This window comes from Danio rerio, chromosome 8, assembly GCF_052040795.2.
Source record: "Danio rerio strain M-AB ecotype USA chromosome 8, GRCz13ab, whole genome shotgun sequence".
Taxonomy (NCBI): domain Eukaryota; kingdom Metazoa; phylum Chordata; class Actinopteri; order Cypriniformes; family Danionidae; genus Danio; species Danio rerio.
The window spans coordinates 9093958-9115241 of NC_141028.1; the positions used below are offsets into that span (position 1 = coordinate 9093958).

The following is a 21284-nucleotide window of genomic DNA, read 5'->3' on the forward strand; positions in this document are numbered from 1 at the left end:
ACAATGCCAGTGACTTGCGACCCCCAATATCCTCAGAGGTGGTTATTAATACAGAAACCTTGCATGCAATGGCGCACACACACCAATCGACCAAAGTCTATTCTTTGTTTTATTTTTGTATGTATGTCAGTGCTGTAAATGAGCCAGAAAGTTTAACCTGGTGTTATAAAATCAATCGACTGCATCTGAAGCTATTGCTGTGTCTTTAATGTAATGTAATTACCTGAGAAGTAGCAATCCAATAGAATTAGTAACTATAGACTACTATAGTAACTATATAGAAGTTTATAGTAACATTTATCTCTTCAGTAGGTTATGGATAAAATATGGTAATTCTTTTGGTTTAATAAAAATAAATGGATTTTTGGAAATCACCAGGCGACCCCCCTTCATTGTCCCGCAACCCCCACTTTAAGAACCACTGACTTAGGATACACTTTTTTTAAATGATAGGTTCACTTTTGTAACCTTAAAGTACTTTAATGTACACATTTGTACATTATTTAGGTGTTAATATGTACCTATAAGGGGGCGTCATAGTGGCACAGTGGGTAGCATGATCAAACTGCAAGAATGTCACTGGTTCAAGCCTCAGCTGGGTCAGTTGGCATTTCAGTGTGGAGTTTGCATGTTCTCCATGTGTTTGCATGGGTTTCCCCCACAGTCCAAAGACATGCGCTGTAATTGGGTAGGCTAAATTGTCCGTAGTGTACAGTAGTGTGTGTGAATGAGTGTGTATGGATGTTTTCCAGTACTGGGTTGCAACTGGAAGGGCATCCGCTGCATAAAACATATGCTGGATGAGTTGGCAGTTCATTCCATTGTGGCAACCCCAGATTATTAAAGGCACTAAGCCAAAAAGAAAATGAATAAATGAATGAATATATCTTTAAGGATCTGCAAAAATGTACAGTTTGAAAAGTTACTGTGCCAGTGACAGGATTTGTACCTTTATTTCTGAGAGTGTTTGTGTCACCGATGTTTTTCTTTTATAACAGGTGCATATCTTCCTCCTCCAATGCCATTTGTGCCAATGCCTGTGCCTGCTCATGCCAGCCATCCAGAGTGGCAGTATGACTTTTTCTATATAGTACCACTCTTAACTTGTACCAAACTTGTACTAGTTCTCTTCATGTGTTGAATACAAAAATATATATACATTTTGAATATAGAAGATGATACATTTTTCGTACTATGTAAGTCTACTGTCAGTGTACTAAATAACAATCCTCAAAATATCATATTTTGTGTTCAAAAAAAGATGAGTCATTTCAGACCTGAGATATGAGGGTGAATAAATGAACATTTACATTTTGGGCTGAACAAACTCTACAAGTCATCTTTATTTATTTACATAAAACTGATATATGTAACAAATTAAGCTGTATTTAGCTGTGAATAGTTTTACAGAAGTTAACAGTGTTATTATTACCTCAGATTCCAATTGTGTTCTCATATGTTAAATCATTTAATTCACAGAAAATGAATGAACTAATATTATAGATTAAAAAGCTCTCTTGGTGTTTAAGTTGTCAAACTGTATTGTCATATAATGCACTATTCAACATGCATTTCAACGTTTTAGGAGCAATATTCCCTCCATCTCAGAGGAAAGAGCACATGAAGCTTTTTCAGAGTACGTCTCCAGCAAGTGTTGTTACAGTTCTGCCCCCGTCAGAGAGGGACAGATAACCAACATGGAGTCCTTTAACATCTACAGGGTGAGACACAAAGCATTTTTTTCTGATTTGACTATCTGACGTCTAGATGTGGAAACATTCGATAACACACTATATAGTGTAATAAACATCCATGATTTTGTTATTGTGGGGACTTGCACTGAATAATGATCAGTTATTTAAAGTTTCTGAAATGGCTCTTATCAGATTGTTGTATTATCACTGCAAAAGACTTAATATTTCAAATTTCTTTTATTAGGTTTTTACATGGAATATCAACCATAACAGTCATTTTATAATTATCCATCCATGTTAGTGTTTACCCTACCCCAACCCCAGTTGAACATTTCCCTCCCTCAACAGCCTCTGACTTCTCATTAAGAAAAAAGCAAAGCAAAACATAAAAATAAAATAATAATAATGATAAATAAAATTAATAATTAACCATAATGATAAAAAGGTTAAAATAATAATAATAATAAATAAAAAAATAAATGTAATAAAAATAAATAACTAAATAAGATGAAAATAAATAATAAATATGTTTTTATTCCTATGTTATTGCTCAGTTTCAGAACCAAGAGAGTTTGCTAGTAGATAATCTAAAAAGGGGCGCCACAACTTGTCAAAGGTATTTAAAGAACCAGTAAGGATACTCTAATCTTTTCCAATTTAATACAAGTAAACACTTCTTTTATCCATGCATCAAAAGATGGTGGAGTGACATGTTTCCACTCTAAAAGAATGAGACGTCTCGCTATTAAAGTAGTAAAAGCTAAAGCCTTTTGGACCATTACTGAAAGGTTAGCATCTACTGCCAACCCAAAAATGGCCAAAAGTGGATTTGTATCCAGATCTATGCCGAATGCATCTTTTAAAGTTTTAAATATTTTAGTCCAATAAACAAATAATTTGGGGCATTCCCACAACATATGGATGAGATCCGCTGGTGATTGTTTGCACCTATTACATGCATCGCTGACAGAAGGGTATATTTTAGCAAGTCTAGCATTAGTGTCGTAAACCCTGTGTAGGATCTTAGATTGTATAAGCCCATGTCGCAAAAGACTTAATAAACTATTTATCATCGTGTAATAAGAAAAAAAGTACCCAGTAATTCACACACATAGACTTTACTATTTGTATGTTGGTGTTAGTCAAAATGCCCTGAATAGATAGCAAGAAGTCCAAAATGCGGCTGCAAGACTTCTGACTGGGACACACAAGTATGAGCACACATCCCCATGTCTTTCCTCTCTGGGCTAGCTGCCTGTTAGCTCACGGATTGATTAAATGATCTGGCACAACCTTACAGATCAGATGTCCTTCTGTACATGTATATAATCCTGGTAGATTAATAAGGTCAATAAGGTCTTAGGCTGCTAGATTATAGGGGAAATCATAATCTTGATTATTTTGGTCATAATTGTAATCACAATTATTCAAAATGAATACAGCTGAAGTCAAAATTATTTGCCCTCCTGTGAATTTTTTTTCCCCCCCAAATTATGTTTAACAGAGCAAGGAATTTTTGCAGTATTTTCTATAATATATTTTTCTTCTGGAGAAAGTATGATTTGTTTTATTTTGGCTAGAATAAAAGCAGGTTTAAATATTTTTAAACCCATTTTAAGGTCAACATTATTGGCCCCCTTAAGCAATATATTTTTTGATTGTCTGCAGAAGAAACTACTGTTTTACAATGACTTGCCTAATTGCCCTAATTAAGCCTTTGAATTACTTTAATCTGAATACTAGTATCTTGAAAAATATCTTGTAAAATATAATGTACTGTCATCATAGCAAGGATAAAAGAAATCAGTTAATATAAATGAGTTATTTATCTATTAAGTTTAGAAATGGCTTGAAAAAATAATAATAATTCTGACTTCAACTGTATATATACAGTTATTTTCCTCTCTGTGAATAAGAAAAGGGAAATAAATACAATAGAACAAAAATATGAAACAAAATGTGCTTTACGCATCTTCACTGTAAGTAAAAAAGCTACAAAAGTCCTTCAGTCAAGAGCAGTGAGGGATTTTCTCCTTTTGTTGTTTGATTAATTATAAAAAAGGTCAGCAGCAGGAATATCTACAAGCTGAGCTTCCAGCTAACTCTATCAAACCTCTTCAGATGCTTCAGAACGCAGCAGCACGAGGGGTCTTAATGAAACTAAAAGAGCACATGTCACTCCGCTACTCATCCGTTTGCACTGGCTGCCAGTTACTGCTCGCATCAAATTCAAAGCTCTGATGTTTGCTTACAAAACGACATCTGATTTGCTCCTTCTTATCTGCTCTCACTTCTGCAGATTTATGTGCCCTCCAGAAACTTGCGTTCTGTGAATGAACGTCGCCTCGTGGTTCCATCCCAAAGAGGGAAGAAATCACTTTCCCGAACTCTCTTATTCAAACTGCCCAGTTGTTATAATGAACTCCCAAACGGCATCAGAACAGCAGAGTCACTCGCTGTCTTCAAGAAACGACTAAAAACTCAACTATTTAGTCTCCACTTCCCTTCCTAATCTGCAATTCCCGCTCTGGCTCCACCTCTTACTGTACTACAAAAAAAAAAAACAATAATGTTTTGCTTCTTACACTTTACATACCTGAAACTTGCCTACAGCACTTATTCATTGTTACTCTTATAGTTGTGTAAGTTGCTTCCTTGTCCTTATTTGTAAGTCACTTTGGATAAAAGCGTCTGCTAAATGACTAAATGTAAAGGTAAATGAATATCGCCTGCTGTCACTTTAAGAGCAGTATTAATGGTTTCTCTTTTACATGTATTTTGATTCTCAACTCGTTTGTTTGTTACATAAATGAGGCTTAATATGAATAACCACCAAACACTGCGTTTTGACACCTATTCGACCATTAAAGTGCTCACATTGAAATGACTTTAGGTGTGTGTGCTCTGCCCGTCTCTGAGGCTGAGCGCACACACACACAACAGCATGCGATCTCTTTCACGTATAAAAACATGAATGATTGGAGTGTACATCATTGAATGATGCACATCCTATGCTGCAAAAGTTACATTATGGTACATGCTTTCAGTCATTTTCACGTGGAACTGAGCTTTGCATAGCTACAAATGTGTACAGCTGGAAAGGGGGCGGATGATGCAATAATCATTTTATCTTGATTCATGTTTTTTCAAAGCCGTTAGAAGGCAAAATTAAAATTTCCCAAAGTAAGCGAGTTATGGATCGGGCTTTTGCTGTTATTGCCAAAAAACTCTGGAACAAGCTTCCACCACACATTAGACACGCTTTAATTGTTATGTATGTGATGTAGGACTTATTTAAATTAGTATTGATTGTGTTCAGCACTTCGGGCAATGTTGTGTTATAAAAAATGTGCTATAAAAATAAACTATCTAACTTACTAACTTTACTTGGGCAGGCCGCCTAGGTATATTAATGGCCACCCAGGTATATTTAGTGACACGTTTTTTTGTTTTTTTTTACTATTATTATCATCCTTTTCTCTGCCCAATATAAGCAAACATTTGCAAGCGATTAGTGGAAAATCTTGTCTCCTTTACCCGTTTCATGCATGCATAAGAACTGTCAACACTTCCACTGACAGTCTCATGTGCTCTGCTGACCCACAGAGAATCACACCTTTTTGCGTCCAACCGGGGTTTCTAAATCTACTAAATGTCACACTTTATTTTGATGGTCTGTTTGTTTAAAATAAGTTACATTGCATCTAGGCAAGGCAAGGCAAGTTTATTTATATAGCCCGTTTCATCCACAGTGGCAATTTAAAGTGCTTTTCATAAACAAGAATAAAAGAGACAAAAATAAGAAAAATTAAAACAAATAATGAAATGATTTTTTTAAAAAAGACAAAAACAACTTAAAATGTGTTAAAGCAAGTTTTATTTATTTTCTTGTCGGCTTAGTCCCTTTATTAATCCGGGGTCGCCACAGCGGAATGAACCGCTAACTTATCCAGCCAGTTTTTACGCAGCGGATGCCCTTCCAGCCACAACCCATCTCTGGGAAATAAAGCAAGTTTTAAAAGAATGAAAAAAAAAAGACATAAGTGTGATCTGTCGGACGCAGCACAGTGCTCATTCAGTAAAGGCACAGCTAAACAGATGTGTTTTCAGTCTTGATTTGAATGTGCCTAATGTTGGAGCACATCTGATCATTTCTGGAAGCTGATTCCAGCAGCGAGGGGTGCAATAGCTGAAGGCTGATTCACCCTGCTTTGACTGAACTTGAAATTTCTAGTTTATATGGTCCTAAAGATCTGAGTGATATATTAGGTTTGTATTCAGAGAGCAAATCTGTAATGTATTGAGGTCCTAGGCCATTTAGTGATTTATAGACCAGTAATAATACTTTAAACTCTATTCTGAATGTAACTGGCAGCCAGTGTAAAGACCTGAGGACAGGTGTGATGTGCTCTGATTTTCTGCTTCTGGTCAGAATCCTGGCTGCAGCGTTCTGGATGAGCTGTAACTATCTGACTGTCTTTTTGGGAAGACCAGTGAGGAGGCCGTTTCAGTAACCCACCCTGCTGCTGATAAAAGCATGGACAAGTTTCTCTAAGTCTTCACTGGAAACAAAGCACCTGATTCTTGCAATGTTTTTGAGATGGTAGTATGCAGAGATGTATAGTAACGAAGTAGAACTACTTCACTACTGTACTTAAGTACTAAAAGGCAGTATCTGTACTTTACTGGAGTATTATTTTTTTCTCCTACTTCCACTTTTACTTAAGTACATATTTTCCATGAGTTTAATACTTTTACTCCGATAGATTTTTTATGTGCTGCATCGTTACTCGTTACTAGGGGTGTCAAAATGATCGATATCAGTTCAGTAATAGATCATAAACGGTTATTACGTGATGACGTCATTTATCTCCTATGCGCGATGTCGCAATACTATGGCGGAGGACGGAGGCGCGAGGGTGAGGCGGCACAGCACACAAGCCGCTATTTCACTATTATGGAGAAATGTTGTAAAACTTCGCCTCTGCCTCTCTCTTTCTCACTTTGGACATTTGACCCGCTGGCCTGTTTGTAAGGTAACTTTTCCTCTCTTCTCGGCTGTTAAAGCTGTGGATCCATCCAGACACGAGCGTGTCTGATGTGCAAGTTTTCTCCACTGTGTCTATTACCTGTGATAATCGCGTATTCTTCCCGCCATGGCTGAACAGCGCTTCATTTCTAAAGCCCTTTCTGTTGAGCAGGTGAAAAGTAACCAATCATAAGACCTCGCCTGTCAGTGCTCAAAAAGCAGGCGGGATAATATTGACATGAGTTTATTAGCTGTAAATGCTCATGCAGTCTTCTGTGCATGAGTTTTGTTTGATACATTCAGAAAGTGTGTTTTCTTTGAGCAGGTCAAATTAAAGGTACGGTTCATATATCTGACTGCTGTATTAAAGAACAAAATTGTATTACAAAAAAATCCTTTAACTGTCACACCAAGACAACAGCAATATAATTTTTTTTATTGCATTTCTCCTAATGTCGCTAATTTAACACAATCAATGCATTTTTTTTCTCAACACATCCCCTAATTTCTAAAATATCAGCCTCTACCAAATGGTTAAGATGTTGGTTTATGGTAAAAGTACCAGAATTAATAAATATACTACAGAAAATATTAAGTGTAAGACAAATTTAATTAAAAACAATAAAAAAAATTAAACTAAATCATAGCCATAAGCCATGAAATATTTCAGATTTTCAATAAACACAGTAATATACACACTTTCCTGTTGTTGTATTTTTTTTTTTTTACAAAAAAATCCAAATCAAGTGAATTAGTGCAACAAGATTTAGTTTGCTTGTTTAGTTTAGTTTCACGAGTGCTTCCAGAAGACAGAACTCCTGTTTATTGTGATATTAACCAATCAAACTTCAAAACTCCCAAAGTGTGAGTGTGTCTTTGTGTGTGTGTGAGTGAGAGTGAATAATGTGTGTAAGAGAGAAACTGTGTGATTGTACCTGTGTGTGTGTGTAAGAGAGAGTGTATGAGAGTGTAAAAGAGTGTATTTATATGTGTTTGTGTGTGTGTGTGCCCATGTATATGTATAACAACATCGGTATTACACGGATGTTATGAGGAGATGGTGAATTATGTGGATATTTTTTCTAAAATTTAATCACACTAAATGTTTTTTTTTTCAAAAAGTAAAACTACACATAATTTCCTGTAAGGTTTGGATTTAGAGGTTGGATTTGGGGTTAGAGCAATCGAATGTACAGTTTGTAGATTATAAAAACAATCGTAACCTATGTAATATCCCCACAATTCACAAAAATGTGTGTGTGTGTGTGTGTGTGAGAGAGAGAGAGATAGCGAGAGAACTGTGTGTGTGTGTGTGTGTGTGAGAGTGTATGAATGTGTGAGAGTGTACATTTAGGTGTGTGCAGGGCAGTGTACGTGTGTGTGTGTGTGTATGAGAGAGAGAGAGAGAGAGAGAGAGAGAGAGAGAGAGAGAGAGAGAGAGAGAGAGAGAGAGAGTATGTATATGTGAGTGAACATGCTGAATAATCTCATCAGTGAGAGGATTTTCTGGCAAAAGGGCCTGACGTTGTGAGTTCTTGTACCATATAAACTATTTACAAAGAAAAACAGTATCATAAGCCATGTTTCTTTTCGTTCTGCTTAATTAAGTGTCCCCAAAAAAGATATTTAAAATAAACAAAACAATATGATGTCTTTTGACTTTGACTTTCTTTAATAACTACATTACACAATACTTGTACTTTTACTTTCAGTACTTGAGTAGTAAATTTTGAAATAAACTACTTGCAATACTTAAGTACTAAAAATGTTGAATACTTTAGTACTTCCACTTAAGTATGGTGCTTAAAAAGCACTTCTACTTCTACTCAAGTCAATTTTTGATAGAGTACTTGTACTTTTACTTAAGTATGGGTCTCTAGTACTTTATACATCTCTGGTAGTATGCTGATTTACTTACTGCTTTGACATGACTGTTGAAACTCAGATCTGATTCCAGAGTCACACCAGTCAGTTGTTTGACCTTTAGAGCCAAGGTACGCATTCACCTTGAGAACCTCATCTCTTTTCTCAAATGCAATGACTTCAGTTTTCTCTGTGTTTAACTGAAGAAAGTTTTGGCACATCCAACTTTTTATTTCTTCAATGCACTGGCAGAGGGTGTCAATGGGGCTGTAGTCATTAGGCAGTAAGACTAAGTAGATCCGAGTGTCATCCGCATAGCTGTGATAGGAGATTTGGTTCTTTCTCATTATTTGGCTCAGTGGAACCTATGGTCACCTATACTGACATAGTAATCTTTGTCTTCAAGGTAAGATCTGAATTATTTGAGGACCGTCCCAGACAGCCCAACCCAGTTTTCCAAAAACTAATAACTAAAAATCTAATTAACTTAATTTCTTCCTGTTGCCTCAACACGAATCGATTGTGAGGAACCCAGCATTGGAAAACAAATTTTGCCTGGGCTCTAAGAGAATTGCTTTGTTACTTTTGTCCCTGCTACCCCTCACACCTCTTATAGTAACCCTGAAGCTTACAGTGCTCAGCATATACAGCTAAAGTCAGAATTATTAGCCCCCTTTGAATTTTTTTACTTCTTTTTAAAATATTTTTCAAATGATGTTGAAAAGAGAAAGGAAATTTTCACAGTATGTCTGATAATATTTTTTCTTCAGGAAAAAGCTTTATTCGTTATATTTCGGCTAGAATAAAAGGAGTTTTTAATTTTTTAAACACCATTTTAGGGACAAAATTATTAGCCCCTTTAAGCTATTTTTTTTTCGATAATCTACAGAACAAACTACTGTTATACAATAACTTGCCTAATTACCCTAACCTGCCTAGTTTACCTAATTAACCTAGTTAAGCCTTTACATGTCACTTTAAGCTGTATAGAAGTGTCTTGAAAAATGTCTAGTAAAATATTATTTACTGTCATCATGGCAAAGATAAAATAAATCAGTTATTAGAAATTAGTTATTAAAACTATTATGTTTAGAAATATGTTGAAAAAATCTGCTCTACGTTAAACAGAAATTGGGGAAAAAATAATCAAGCAGTCTAATAATTCAGGAGGGCTAATAATTCTGAATTCAACTATATATATGTAAACCCCTCACAAATCTCTCTTTTAAATTCATATTTTTATTAGAAAGCTATACAATATTATATTTGTGCACATACATTAGTCAGTACTAAAGCCAAATTTGGAGCTTATCTAACAAAACAACTTACGATAACGCTCCAAAAACAAGTACACCCAAATTAATATGTTATAAAAATATTGAATACAAATTGTAAATGGATAGGAATATTAATTTTCAAAATGGAGTGTACTCAATTATGCTGATCACTGTATGTCAATATCATGATAAAAGCCAAATATCATGATAAGACTAAATATCATTCTAAAATCTTCAGCAGTTACTGCTACAAGAAAATTGGATAATGATGTATGACTTTTTGTTGCTGTGTGTTTGTTTATTTGTTTGTTTGTTTGTTTCTGTTTTCAGTATCAATTGGAGACGTTCACAGAATCCAGATCTACTAAATGGAGTCAGGAGCCTTATACAGGTACCAAAAGTCACACAAAAAAGTGCTAGCTCTAGCTTTTGTTTAGGATTTGAGATTTAAATAAACAGCCAACATGAAGTATTAATGTTACCCTAAATTTTAAAGATGCTATAAATGTGTGCTTTTGCTCTTTGAAATTCGCCTCACCTTAGCAATCGTGACTTATTAGTAGGCCCACAAAGATTCTGCGCCCACAGAATCTCCACAGATTTTTGAGCCCATTATTCAGTCTTTTTATTTACTTATCTAAATGTGTGTAAATATATACAGTTAAAGAATTATTAGCCCCCTTTAAAATCTTTTTCTGTTTTTTTTATTTCCTAAATGATGTTTAACAGAGCAAGGAAATTTTCACAGTATGTCCGATAATATTTTTTCTTCTGGACAAAGTCTTACTTGTTTTATTTCGGCTAGAATAAAAGCAGTTTTTAATTTGTTAAACACTGTTTTAAGGTCAATATTTTTAGCCCCCTTAAGCTATTTTTTCGATAGCCTACAGAACAAACCATCGTTATACAATAACTTGCCTAATTACCCTAACCTGCCTAGTTAACCTAATTAAGCCTTTAAATGTCATTATACGCTATATAGAAGTGTCTGAAAAATATCAAGTGAAACATTGTTTACTGTCATCATGACAAAGATAAAATAAATCAGTTGTGAGAGATGAGTTATTAAAACTATTATGTTTAAAAATGTGTTGAACAAAATCTGCTCTCCGTTAAAAAATAAACGTGGGGGGTGGGGGGTATTGTTGGGGGCTGATAATTTAGGGGGGCTAATAATTCTGACTTTAATTGTATATGTTCAGATTTTATATTATTTTCAGTATTGCTATTGAATAATATGCCAAAATTTAGATCATTTATATATAATACAATTTGTAAGGTAGTATATTTGTAGATGTATTAAGGATCAATTGTTTACCAAGTGTGTGCTTCTAATTGAATTTGATTGTAAACCTCAAATAAAAGTAGTTTTGTGTGTGTGTGTGTTTCAGCTCAGACTCTCTGCAAAATTAATAGAAACGATTTTTTTTATTCTCTTTAAGTATGCACATGTGTGCAGTAAGTGTACAGTGAGTGTATAACCATATGAGCAGAATTTAGCAAATAAGGCAACAATGTAGACAGGGCTGAGAGCCAACACATATTCTATAGTTCTACAGATTCTGTTTGGCCTAATGTATTAGCACTGAGATTGGCTTTTCAACAACATCATTGGCCAAGTGATCCCTCATAACTCCCTACACTGAACTGAAAGCATTCAGAACGCATTAGCAACATGTTTAAACTGTTTCTCAGGGCAGCGTGTGGATGCCGGTATTCAGCGCCCTCCAGGACCTTGGGAGATCGCAGCTCAACCTCCATCCTACTTTATTACACACAAGGAGAACATCCGGGTGCCGTTCACTTCCTCAGTCAAGGTTTGATCACTCATGCTCCACGAAAACAGAAAATACAAACCACCGAGTGTGCAGATGTACTGCTTTAATGGTGAAGTAGGTGATGTGCTAAAATGCTAAACGTTAGCATAATATCTTTGAAAAAACACCAGTCCCTACCCTGCCATCCAAAGCAACGCCTCCTGAAATCAGGAATGCACATCGTAAAGATGACAGTAGACAATACAGTAGATCATGTCATTTACCAGTTAGAAAACTTTAAAGTACTTTATAACTTATACGTACTTTTATAACTACAATCCTGTATGAAAAATGAAAAACTGTATTATATCTAGCACGTTTTCAGTTGTGTAGCAAGCAAAACCTGTCATAATGTGCAATATATCATTCATGCAAGGATCGTCGATCTCACTCTCTTACACTCTCTCTAAAGGGACCACTGTATGTTTAGTGGTTTGACCAGCAGGGTGCAGGAATTACACTTATTACTAAGCCATACTTACATGCTGTTTCAGACCGAATATTCAGAGTAGAGATCTGCATGACACTAAATTTAGAATCTATTTTTAGTCCGAACCCGGCCGCTCCCGCTTATATATAGCATTTGTTAACACAGCCATTCTCATCCACGCATTAGTTACTTCACGTCTTGACTACTGTAATGCACTTCTTTCTGGACTTCCTTCCAAACTTCTCCATAAACTCCAACTGGTTCAGAACCATGCAGCTCGTGTCATCTCTAGGACCCCATCTCACGAGCACGTCACACCACTCCTCTATCAGCTTCATTGGCTTCCAGTAAAATATCGAATTGATTTTAAAATATTACTTCTAACTTTCAAGGCACTTCATAATCTCGCTCCTCAATATCTCACTGAACTTCTCCATATCTACACCCCTTCTCGTACCCTTAGGTCAGCTAACAACTTCACTCTGGCACCACCTCGCACTCGACTGAGCAAAATGGGAGACAGATCTTTTAGCTCTATGGCTCCTAGGCTATGGAACTCACTTCCAGTAGATCTTAGGAGCAGCGATAGTCTTCACAATTTTAAATCACGTCTAAAGACCCATCTTTTTAAACAGGCTTTTACTTAACAATTTTTTATCATGTTTTTATTATGTTCTTTTATATTCGCTATTGCGTTTTAACTTGTTTGGTCATTGATTGTTTTTAGTAATGTTTAAGTTGTTTAGCATGTCTGATGATGCTTACTGTAAGGCGACCTTGGGTGTCCAGAAAGGCGCCATTTATAAATAAAATGAATTATAATTATTATTATTATTATTGTTGTCCCGCTGCCTGACCCGCCTCGTTTTTTACCCGCCGTGCCTGTTCCCGCTAACCACCCAGCTATACAAAGTCCAGACAGCCTATAACAAGCTGTCTGTATAAACACACACACACATAGACACACAGCACCAAGCAAGTGAGACACACAGACAGCACAAAGCTCTCTCTCATTTGCGCACACACACACATGCACGCACGCACACACATAAACAGCAACAAACAAGCTAAACACAGCATCACGCTGTCTAATTCACACACATACATACGCGTGCTTGCTCGCTTGGGAGTCGGGAGCGATACTATTAAACCGGCCACTCTCGTCCAAAATTACACCTGATACCGACCTCTCCCAAGCTTTATTTGGAAATTTATTCCCATGCCGCAAGAAATCTGGTCGGGTTCCGAGGCTCCAGCGGTACAGCCACAGGAATGCAGACCTCTAATTCATAGTAGCATGTTAAACAATATAGGAAGCATGTCACAGGCTGTCATTGTTCAAAAATGAATCAATGTGAATACAAAACCAACTTCACCTCAGTAAAGCAGGCTAGGCGGAATAGCACTATTTACTGATGTTTTGTTGTTTAACTAAATAACAATCGACATTATCGATGCGGTACAAGGTCCCCTGTGAAACTGAAAATAGTCACATCAACCTTTCGCTGGGAGATTTCAGTGGCTGAACAACACTTCTGTGCATATAACCCATTCGTAAAACAACACAATCGACAAAAAAAAGAAATACTCCAGTCATGGTGTCATCCTTCCTCCAGTGTGCAAAACAATTTGATTTAGGATTTTAAAAAGTTTTGATTAAGTATTTGATTTTACGGCTTTCTTGTGCATCTGTCTACGTAAACAGGGGTGCGCAGATGTACAGATCTACATTTGCTGACCGACCGCTCGGGCTACTTATCAGAATTATTATTAGAGTTAGACTCTGGACATTCAGAAGAAAAACATTTCCAATTAATTCCAGCGCTATTAAAGCAAAAAGTCATACTTTCCTCATTCTTTTTTGCTCGCAAAGCATAAAAATGGTAAATATTTTACTTTTTTTCATTAGTTTTTTTTAGGTTTGGCCTGTGGAGCAAATAATAGATTTTTCTGGGTTCTGCTTTTGAGCACTGCAGGCCCAATGAATGTAAATGATGTAATTATAAATGGGCAGCACGGTGGCACAGTGGTTAGCACCGTCGCCTCACAGCAAGAATGTTGCTGGTTTAGCTGGGCCAGTTGGCATTTCTGTGTGGAGTTTGCATGTTCTTCCCAGGTTGGCGTGGGTTTTCTCCAGGTGCTCCGGTTTTCCCCACAGTCTCAAGACATGCGCTATAGGTTAATTGTGGTGTTGGTATGGTCAGCAGGGGGCGCTCAACCTGTGGTCTGTGTGGGTCCTAATGCTCCAGCATTGTAAAGGGGGCTCTATACTGTCAGTGAGTGTCATATTTTCATTAAACCGAGGTCCTGACTCTCTGTGGTTGTTAAAAATCCCAGGATGTCCTTCGAAAAGATTAGGGGTTAAACCCTGGCATCCTGGCCAAATTTGCCCATTAGCTTCTGTACATCACGGCTTTTATTCTAGTTTATGTAAAGCACTTTGAATTGCCACTGTGTATGAAATGTGCTACATGAATAGACTTGCCCTGCCTTGCCTCCTAACCATCCCCATATCATAATTAGCTTCATGACTCTTTTCCACCAATCAGCTATAGTGTGGCAATATGGCAGCTGTCGCAACATCCAGGTGGATGCTGCACACTGGTGGTGGATGAAGAGATTTCCCCCAAAAAATGTGTAAAGCACTTGAGTGTCCAGAAAAGCGCAATATAAGTGTAAAGAATTATTATTATTATTATTATTAATTGAATAAACTAAATTGGCCATAGTGAATGAGAGTGTATGCGTGTTTCCCAGTACTGGGTTGCAGATGGATAGCATTCGCTGTTTAAAAATGCTGTATGTAATCTGCTGTGGATAAGTTGACAGTTCATTCCACTGTGGGGACCCCTGATGAATCAAGGAACTATGTCCAAGAAAAATAAATTAATGAATGAATATATACATGTATATTATTATTATTATTTATGTATATGATACAATTATAACTGCATCAAAATTTATGTGGATTTGGCTTGTCCAAGACAGCAATAAAATCAATTAATTAATAAATCTGCTCAGCCTTTAGGTTATGGAAAAATAATGTTTTTAATCTGTATATTTGGGTTGTTCTAATAAGGGTTGATGCTGGTAAAAAAAAAAATCTGAGTCAGTAATATATATATCAAAATATCATATGTTTATGTTGTATTATGACATGGACATATGAAGCAGTGTGTAACTTTTTTAAAAACCATTAAACTGTCGTGATCTGGAGATCTTAAGAAAAGTCTTCATAAGAAAACTTTTACAGTTTATTTACAGTGAAGTAAATATGTCTCTTGTATTGTAGAGATGTGAATCGTGCAATGGAATGGGGAAAAAACCCTGTTCTGCCTGCACTGGAACTGGAAACGTAAGTGACCAAACCAGGCTATTTTATTGTTAATAAATTTGGAGTACACTACATAAGTCTGTTATATAATGATATATGCAACTTGACATGTTGCTGTTTGTGTCTTTCTCCAGAAAGTGTGCTCTGCGTGTAATGGTTCCGGTCAAAGTTCTGATAACCAGCCCTGCAGTACATGTACCAACAGTGGACATGTAAAGTAAGTCTCTTTCTTGTCTTGACAATGTCATTTCACTGTTGCAGTTTTAAATGCATGCAGCTGGTGGATTCCAGTGGTTTCAAATTTCCTGAAGCATTTATGGTCTGACTATTTTCAGATGCAGTTCATGTAAAGGCAGCGGCTTCCTCAAGTGTGAGACCTGTGATGGAAAAGGAAAGTTGCTTGTCTTCATCAACCTCAAGGTCAAATGGTAAGATCACCATATAGGATAATTATTAACTAATATTAATAAATTTTTACTTATGATGTGCTTTTCTTAAACTCAAAGCACTAGAATGTATGTACACAATAAGAATGCAACCAAAGCTTAAATAACTAACTTACAATTTATTTAAATAAAACTAATAATTAAATAAATAAAACCAATAAACCTAATAATTATTAAGTCTCAAGCAGCTTTAGTCAAGGGGTGACCAATAACCTGATAGCCACTCTGTCTGTGCAGCAATCCACCAATCAGGCCTGTATGGTAGAGTGGCCAGACGGAAGCAACTCCCTGCCTGGAATTTGCCAAAAGGCATCTGAAGGACTCTCTGACCATAAGAAACAAAATTCTCTGGTCTGATGAGACTAAAATTGAACTCTTTGGAGTGATTGCCAGGCGTTACGTTTGAAGAAAACCAGGTAGCAGTCATCAGCAGGCTAATACCATCCCTACAGTAAAGCATGGTGGTGGCAGCATCATGCTGTGGGGATGTTTTTCAGCAGCAGGAACTGGAAGACTAGTCAGGATAGAGGGAAAGATGAAAGCAGCAATGTACATCTTGAATGAAAACCTGCTTCAGAGTGCTCTTGACCTCAGACTGGGCGATGGTTAATCTTCCAGCAGGACAATGACCCAAAGCACACCGCCAAAATATCAATGGAGTGGCTTCACAACAACTCGATGAATGTCCTGTAGGGGCCCAGCCAGAGCCCAGACCTAAATTCTACTGAACATCTCTGGAGAGATCTGAAAATGGCTGTACACCATCGCTTTCTATCCAACCTGACAGAGCTTGAGAGGTACTGCAAAGGGAAATGGGCAAAAATTCCCAAAGACAGGTGTGCCAAGCTTTTGGCATCATATTCAAAAAGACTTGAGGCTGTAATTGCAACAACTTCAAAAAAAAAAATATATATATTTTTTTTCACATTGTCATTATGGGGTATTGTGTGTAGAATTTTGAGGAAATACATGAATTGAATCCATTTTGGATTAAGGCTGTGACATAAAAAAATGTGGAACAAGTAAAGCGAAATGAATACTTTCCAGATGCATTGTAAATAAAGGCTACATACTGTCTAAATACTGTACTGTTTTTTGTGCCCTTTTAGGAACACTGAGAAAGATGAGTACATAGCGGATGATTCAAGTGGTCTGAGGTCAGAGAAACTGAGAAAGGTTACAGGACAAGAGCTTTTCAAAGATGCCCAGATAATAGTAGGTGCCACTAAAAGCTGTTTTTGGATCAAATAAATAGATCAAAAATAATGATCTTTACTTCACATTTTTAACTAGGACTGCACAACTTTGGTCGTGAAAAATCTGATATTGCAATGTTTTATTTTTCTGTGATTAAATATTGCAATATGAATACAGTTTCACAAGATGAATAGCTCTATTTGGAAGTTTTCTGGGGAGTCTAAAATTATTCAGGTACAATAAAAACAATGCAAAAAGGCTTTTTTTACTTTGCATTATCTCGTTTCTAGTCTAAATATCGAAAAAAAAATTAAAAATCAAGTGAAAATATTGTATTACTTATAATTTTTTGATCCCAAATGTTTTAAACTTTCTTGAAATGCTCAGGCCTTAAAAACACAAGCAAATGATAAACCTTCACTCTGTTATGGTTAAATTTAGCAGTGACTCTACAAATCACAAGCTCCTTTTCAACTATAATTCAGACTCAACACTGCATACAGTAGTGGTGCTCAACCCTGTTCCTGAAGTACCTTCCTGCAAAGTTCAGCTCCAACCCTGATCAAACACACCTGAACCAGTTAATTAGGACCTGAAAAGCACTTGATAATTACAGGCAGGTGTGTTTGATATGGGTTGCAACTGAAATCTGCAGGAAGATCGCCAGGAACTGGATTGGTCTTGTCTGGCATACAGCATCTTGCAAAGTGACTATTGCAGATCCTCACATTGTGAAATCGATGCTAAAACGATATATTGTGCAGCTTTTTCTGACTTTCACACAAATCAAAGGGGGGAAAAAGCATAATTGTGAAATTTATACTCAAAACTCCCAACTACCATCAAACCAATGATTATTTCTACTGTATTTTGTCCAAGTAATTTCTGAAATATCAAAATCAGCCCATGTGGCACCAACAACTATGCCATGTTCAAAGACTCCTAAAGTCTCATGAAATCAAAATTTGCAATGTTTCGTTTGTTTGTGCGCATTGTTGGTCTTAAAACGAACATGTAATCCATGCACATTGATCCACCAAATTAAAAACAATTGTTTTGGCTAATCGTTAATCAAATCAGATTATTTACTTCCACTCTGGAATGGCAGTCCTTCTCTGATGATGTCAGTTTGACCGCCTGGGTGAAGTATGTTTAGCCGCACCCCTTCAACTGTTAGTTTGCAGCAAGTCAAAGAGCAAAGGAGGAACCCCGCCCCTACTCAATATTCAGTGTAATATATAATATATAGTACAGTGTAGTATATAATGCAATATATAATATATGATATAGATGCAGAGGATGCTAAACATGGCTCTGGTTGTACTGTATGTTTCCTGCAGGTCTATCCAGTTTTGGGTTTCCCCGATGCTGCTGTTGCACAAGCGTCTGAGCGTTTAATAAAAGATCATCAGGTGAAATACAACAAGAACTCACGCATATTACAGCAGGTACCTACTGTATTTTATTCACAATTTTAATCTATAAGTATATTTTCCATCTACAATTTTTAATATAATTATTAGACTATGACATGATATATGTATTTGCTCATATTTAGAGTATTAATAAATCTGCCTATTGATATTTCTTCTTCCAGAGGCAGAAAATCGAGCTAATTACCATAACCAAAGTCAACTACACATGGAAAGGAAACCCTTATGTTTATTATGTGTATGGAAATGAGCTGAAAGTGACCGCTAAAGACTATCCTGCCCCCTGCTGCTGCTCTGTCATGTAACATTCATTCTGTGCTGTGAATCCAACTTCATCTCATCTGACATACAAATCAAATCTAAAATATTAGAGACGACTGATTTTAAAGCATTTTAAAACCAGACCATGCCAATATTTTTGTGTACTCTTTTTACCAATTTTGAAAGCGATCTTATTGTAATTTAAACTTTTTAAATGCTAGTTTGCTTTAATTGTCAGTATTTCGACAAATCACAGCAATGAAGCCTGCAGTACTGTAAATGATGAACTTAAAAAGTGATTATTTAAATAAAAAGTGTTTGATCTTTTCAGTTTGGATTTATTTTGGGGGGAATAAAAATCACTGATAACAGAAATTGTTGGTGTCTAAATATGGAGGTCACTTTATTTTCAGTTTGATAAAGTTTATCTTTCAACCAATATATGAAATATAACTTGCTGTTGTCAGTTGAATAAACATTATGGCCTTAAAAATTATTAAATGCAGGAATATGGTTAGAAACAGAATTAGATGATAGATTGACAGTTTCAGTATTCACCATTAGTCTTACAGCAACAGTACACAGTTTAAAAAAAACAAACAACTGCTACAGTTTATTCTCCCTCAGGCCCTCCAAGACGTAGAGAAGTCAGATTTTTTAGAACAGATTAGGAGAAATTTAGAATTTCAAAAGATTTTGTTTGCAAACACTACTTACATATACCATAAAAACATTCTTATTACATTTTTATTATTGGTTGTTACCTAAAGAACTATTTAATTCAGTCATTTTTATAATAAGTTTCTGTAATTTATAACATTTAAAATAGCCAATGCAATATTTGTTGGTCTCTCTATCATCATAGTATTGCATTGCATTGAATTTTTTGATTTGCCACCACAGTAAAAACAAAGCATTTCAAGAGTTCCCACTTAGATATGCTTGGCACTTATAGCAGGTTTGGCATGCTGTCCCGGGAGAGAACCCTGAGCTTGGAAATATTTGAGCCCATGGCTCCCGCCTGGTCTAGAAGCATATCAGGAGAACCGAGATCAGGTAGGTCTCGATCGCTCCCCCTTTAGAAGGGGAGAAAAAGGAGGAGATGGGGTGGAAGGGGGGATTCTTCCAAAACGAAGATAATAAGGAGAAAGTGATCCATTTATATTAAGCTAGGATCATTCTGATTGGATTATTACTGATTACGGATGAGTGGCCAGCGGTGTCACGGGTGCAGGTTTGTGCGCTCTTCCGGAATGGCTGTGTGATCATGTGGGTTTGTTTTGTTTTTGTGGCCCACGTGTAATTGTTTTGGTCACGTGGCATGACCGCACTCCGTTGGATTGATTGTTCGCCAGCTGATTCACATTATCGTGCCTATATAAGTGCTACGTGTTATGTGTTCATTGTCAGTTTGTTACGTGTGCTTATGTTTGCTATTCTGTCTGTGCTCAGGACCGTGAGGAGTTTCTTCTAGAGCCTGTTTTCCTGCTTGATCCCTGCCCTGTTCTTCTAGCCCTAGCACCGCACTCATTTGTTGCACCTGTTTTTTGAGTTTGACTGTGTCAAATAAATACTTTTTGTTCACTCGCATATTGGATCTATCTGAACATTTATTTGAGTGTGACAAGCGGTGCACAATCATATCACTTCTCCTCTCGAAATTAGTTTATGAAACTTCACTTATATCAAAGAAAGCATGTACATCCTCCTAATCAGACATATTACAGAGAGATATAGATTTATATGCATGTATAAGTCATCTGATAATAAACTGTAAACATTCACAGATTAACATTTTTATATTATTGTAGTCAACATCGAGAATAAAAATAAAGGTGTATTAATTACCAACTCATTAAATATTACAGATGACGACTCATGCATTGTACACAGTTGTTGCGTTTTACTATAATTTGTTGTGTTTTGTACACATACCAGGGGCTACTATTTAAGCCCCAGGTGAGTTATTTAATGATTTTTTTATACACAGGGATTTTACACTGCACTTTTAAAATGAATATTTCATCTACGAAATTTAGCATTTGACTTATATAATTTAAAGTTGTGCTGTTTTGTTGAAATAAAACTTTTAATTTAAAAACATATCCAGTGTTCTCATAACATCTTTATTTCACTGTAACTGATTATTAAAGTAACATCCATTATTCATTGTCAGCACAAACTAGGGAAACTAGTCCAGATGCTCATTTTTAATCTTATTTCAGCTGCAAAGATTTTTGAACATGTTTCAGCAGCGCGTTTATGCGTTATGTTGTTTTTCACACATAGTGCTGAACATCTCACAGTAGTGCAGATTTAACTGATGCATGGTTCTAAGAAAACCTAACAACATTAGTTGCTGTGGTTCTAATAAACTTTGATATGTCTTTGTATGGAGCATCCTAAAGGATTGACTTCTAGCGCAGATGCATTATTTAACTTCATTATTAACAATACTGTTGTTTTTAAGACTGCTTTTAAATCTGAATTAAAAAAAATGTTT

The 21284-nt window shown here is 36.2% G+C and overlaps 1 protein-coding gene across 1 annotated transcript; it reads left to right on the forward strand.

Annotated features, from left to right (window-relative positions):
• The first annotated feature begins 350 nt into the window (after nucleotides 1–350).
• LOC147842556 (protein SSUH2 homolog) lies at nucleotides 351–20370 on the forward strand. The gene is made up of 10 exons (XM_087264271.1): nucleotides 351–1071; nucleotides 1586–1721; nucleotides 10194–10254; nucleotides 11559–11674; nucleotides 15403–15465; nucleotides 15579–15661; nucleotides 15780–15872; nucleotides 17000–17105; nucleotides 18428–18535; nucleotides 18685–20370. The coding sequence occupies exons 1-10, from the start codon at nucleotides 1019–1021 to the stop codon at nucleotides 18823–18825; spliced, it is 960 nt and encodes a 319-aa protein (XP_087120397.1). The 5' UTR covers nucleotides 351–1018; the 3' UTR covers nucleotides 18826–20370.
• The last annotated feature ends 914 nt before the right edge of the window (nucleotides 20371–21284 follow it).

Coding starts and splice junctions, on each gene's coding strand:
- LOC147842556 (XM_087264271.1), top strand. CDS start 1,019: ATGCCATTTGTGCCAATGCCTGTGCCTGCTCATGCCAGCCATCCAGAG. Junction 17,106..18,427: donor TCAAAGATGCCCAGATAATA/GTAGGTGCCACT, acceptor TGTTTCCTGCAG/GTCTATCCAGTTTTGGGTTT. Junction 18,536..18,684: donor ACTCACGCATATTACAGCAG/GTACCTACTGTA, acceptor TTCTTCTTCCAG/AGGCAGAAAATCGAGCTAAT.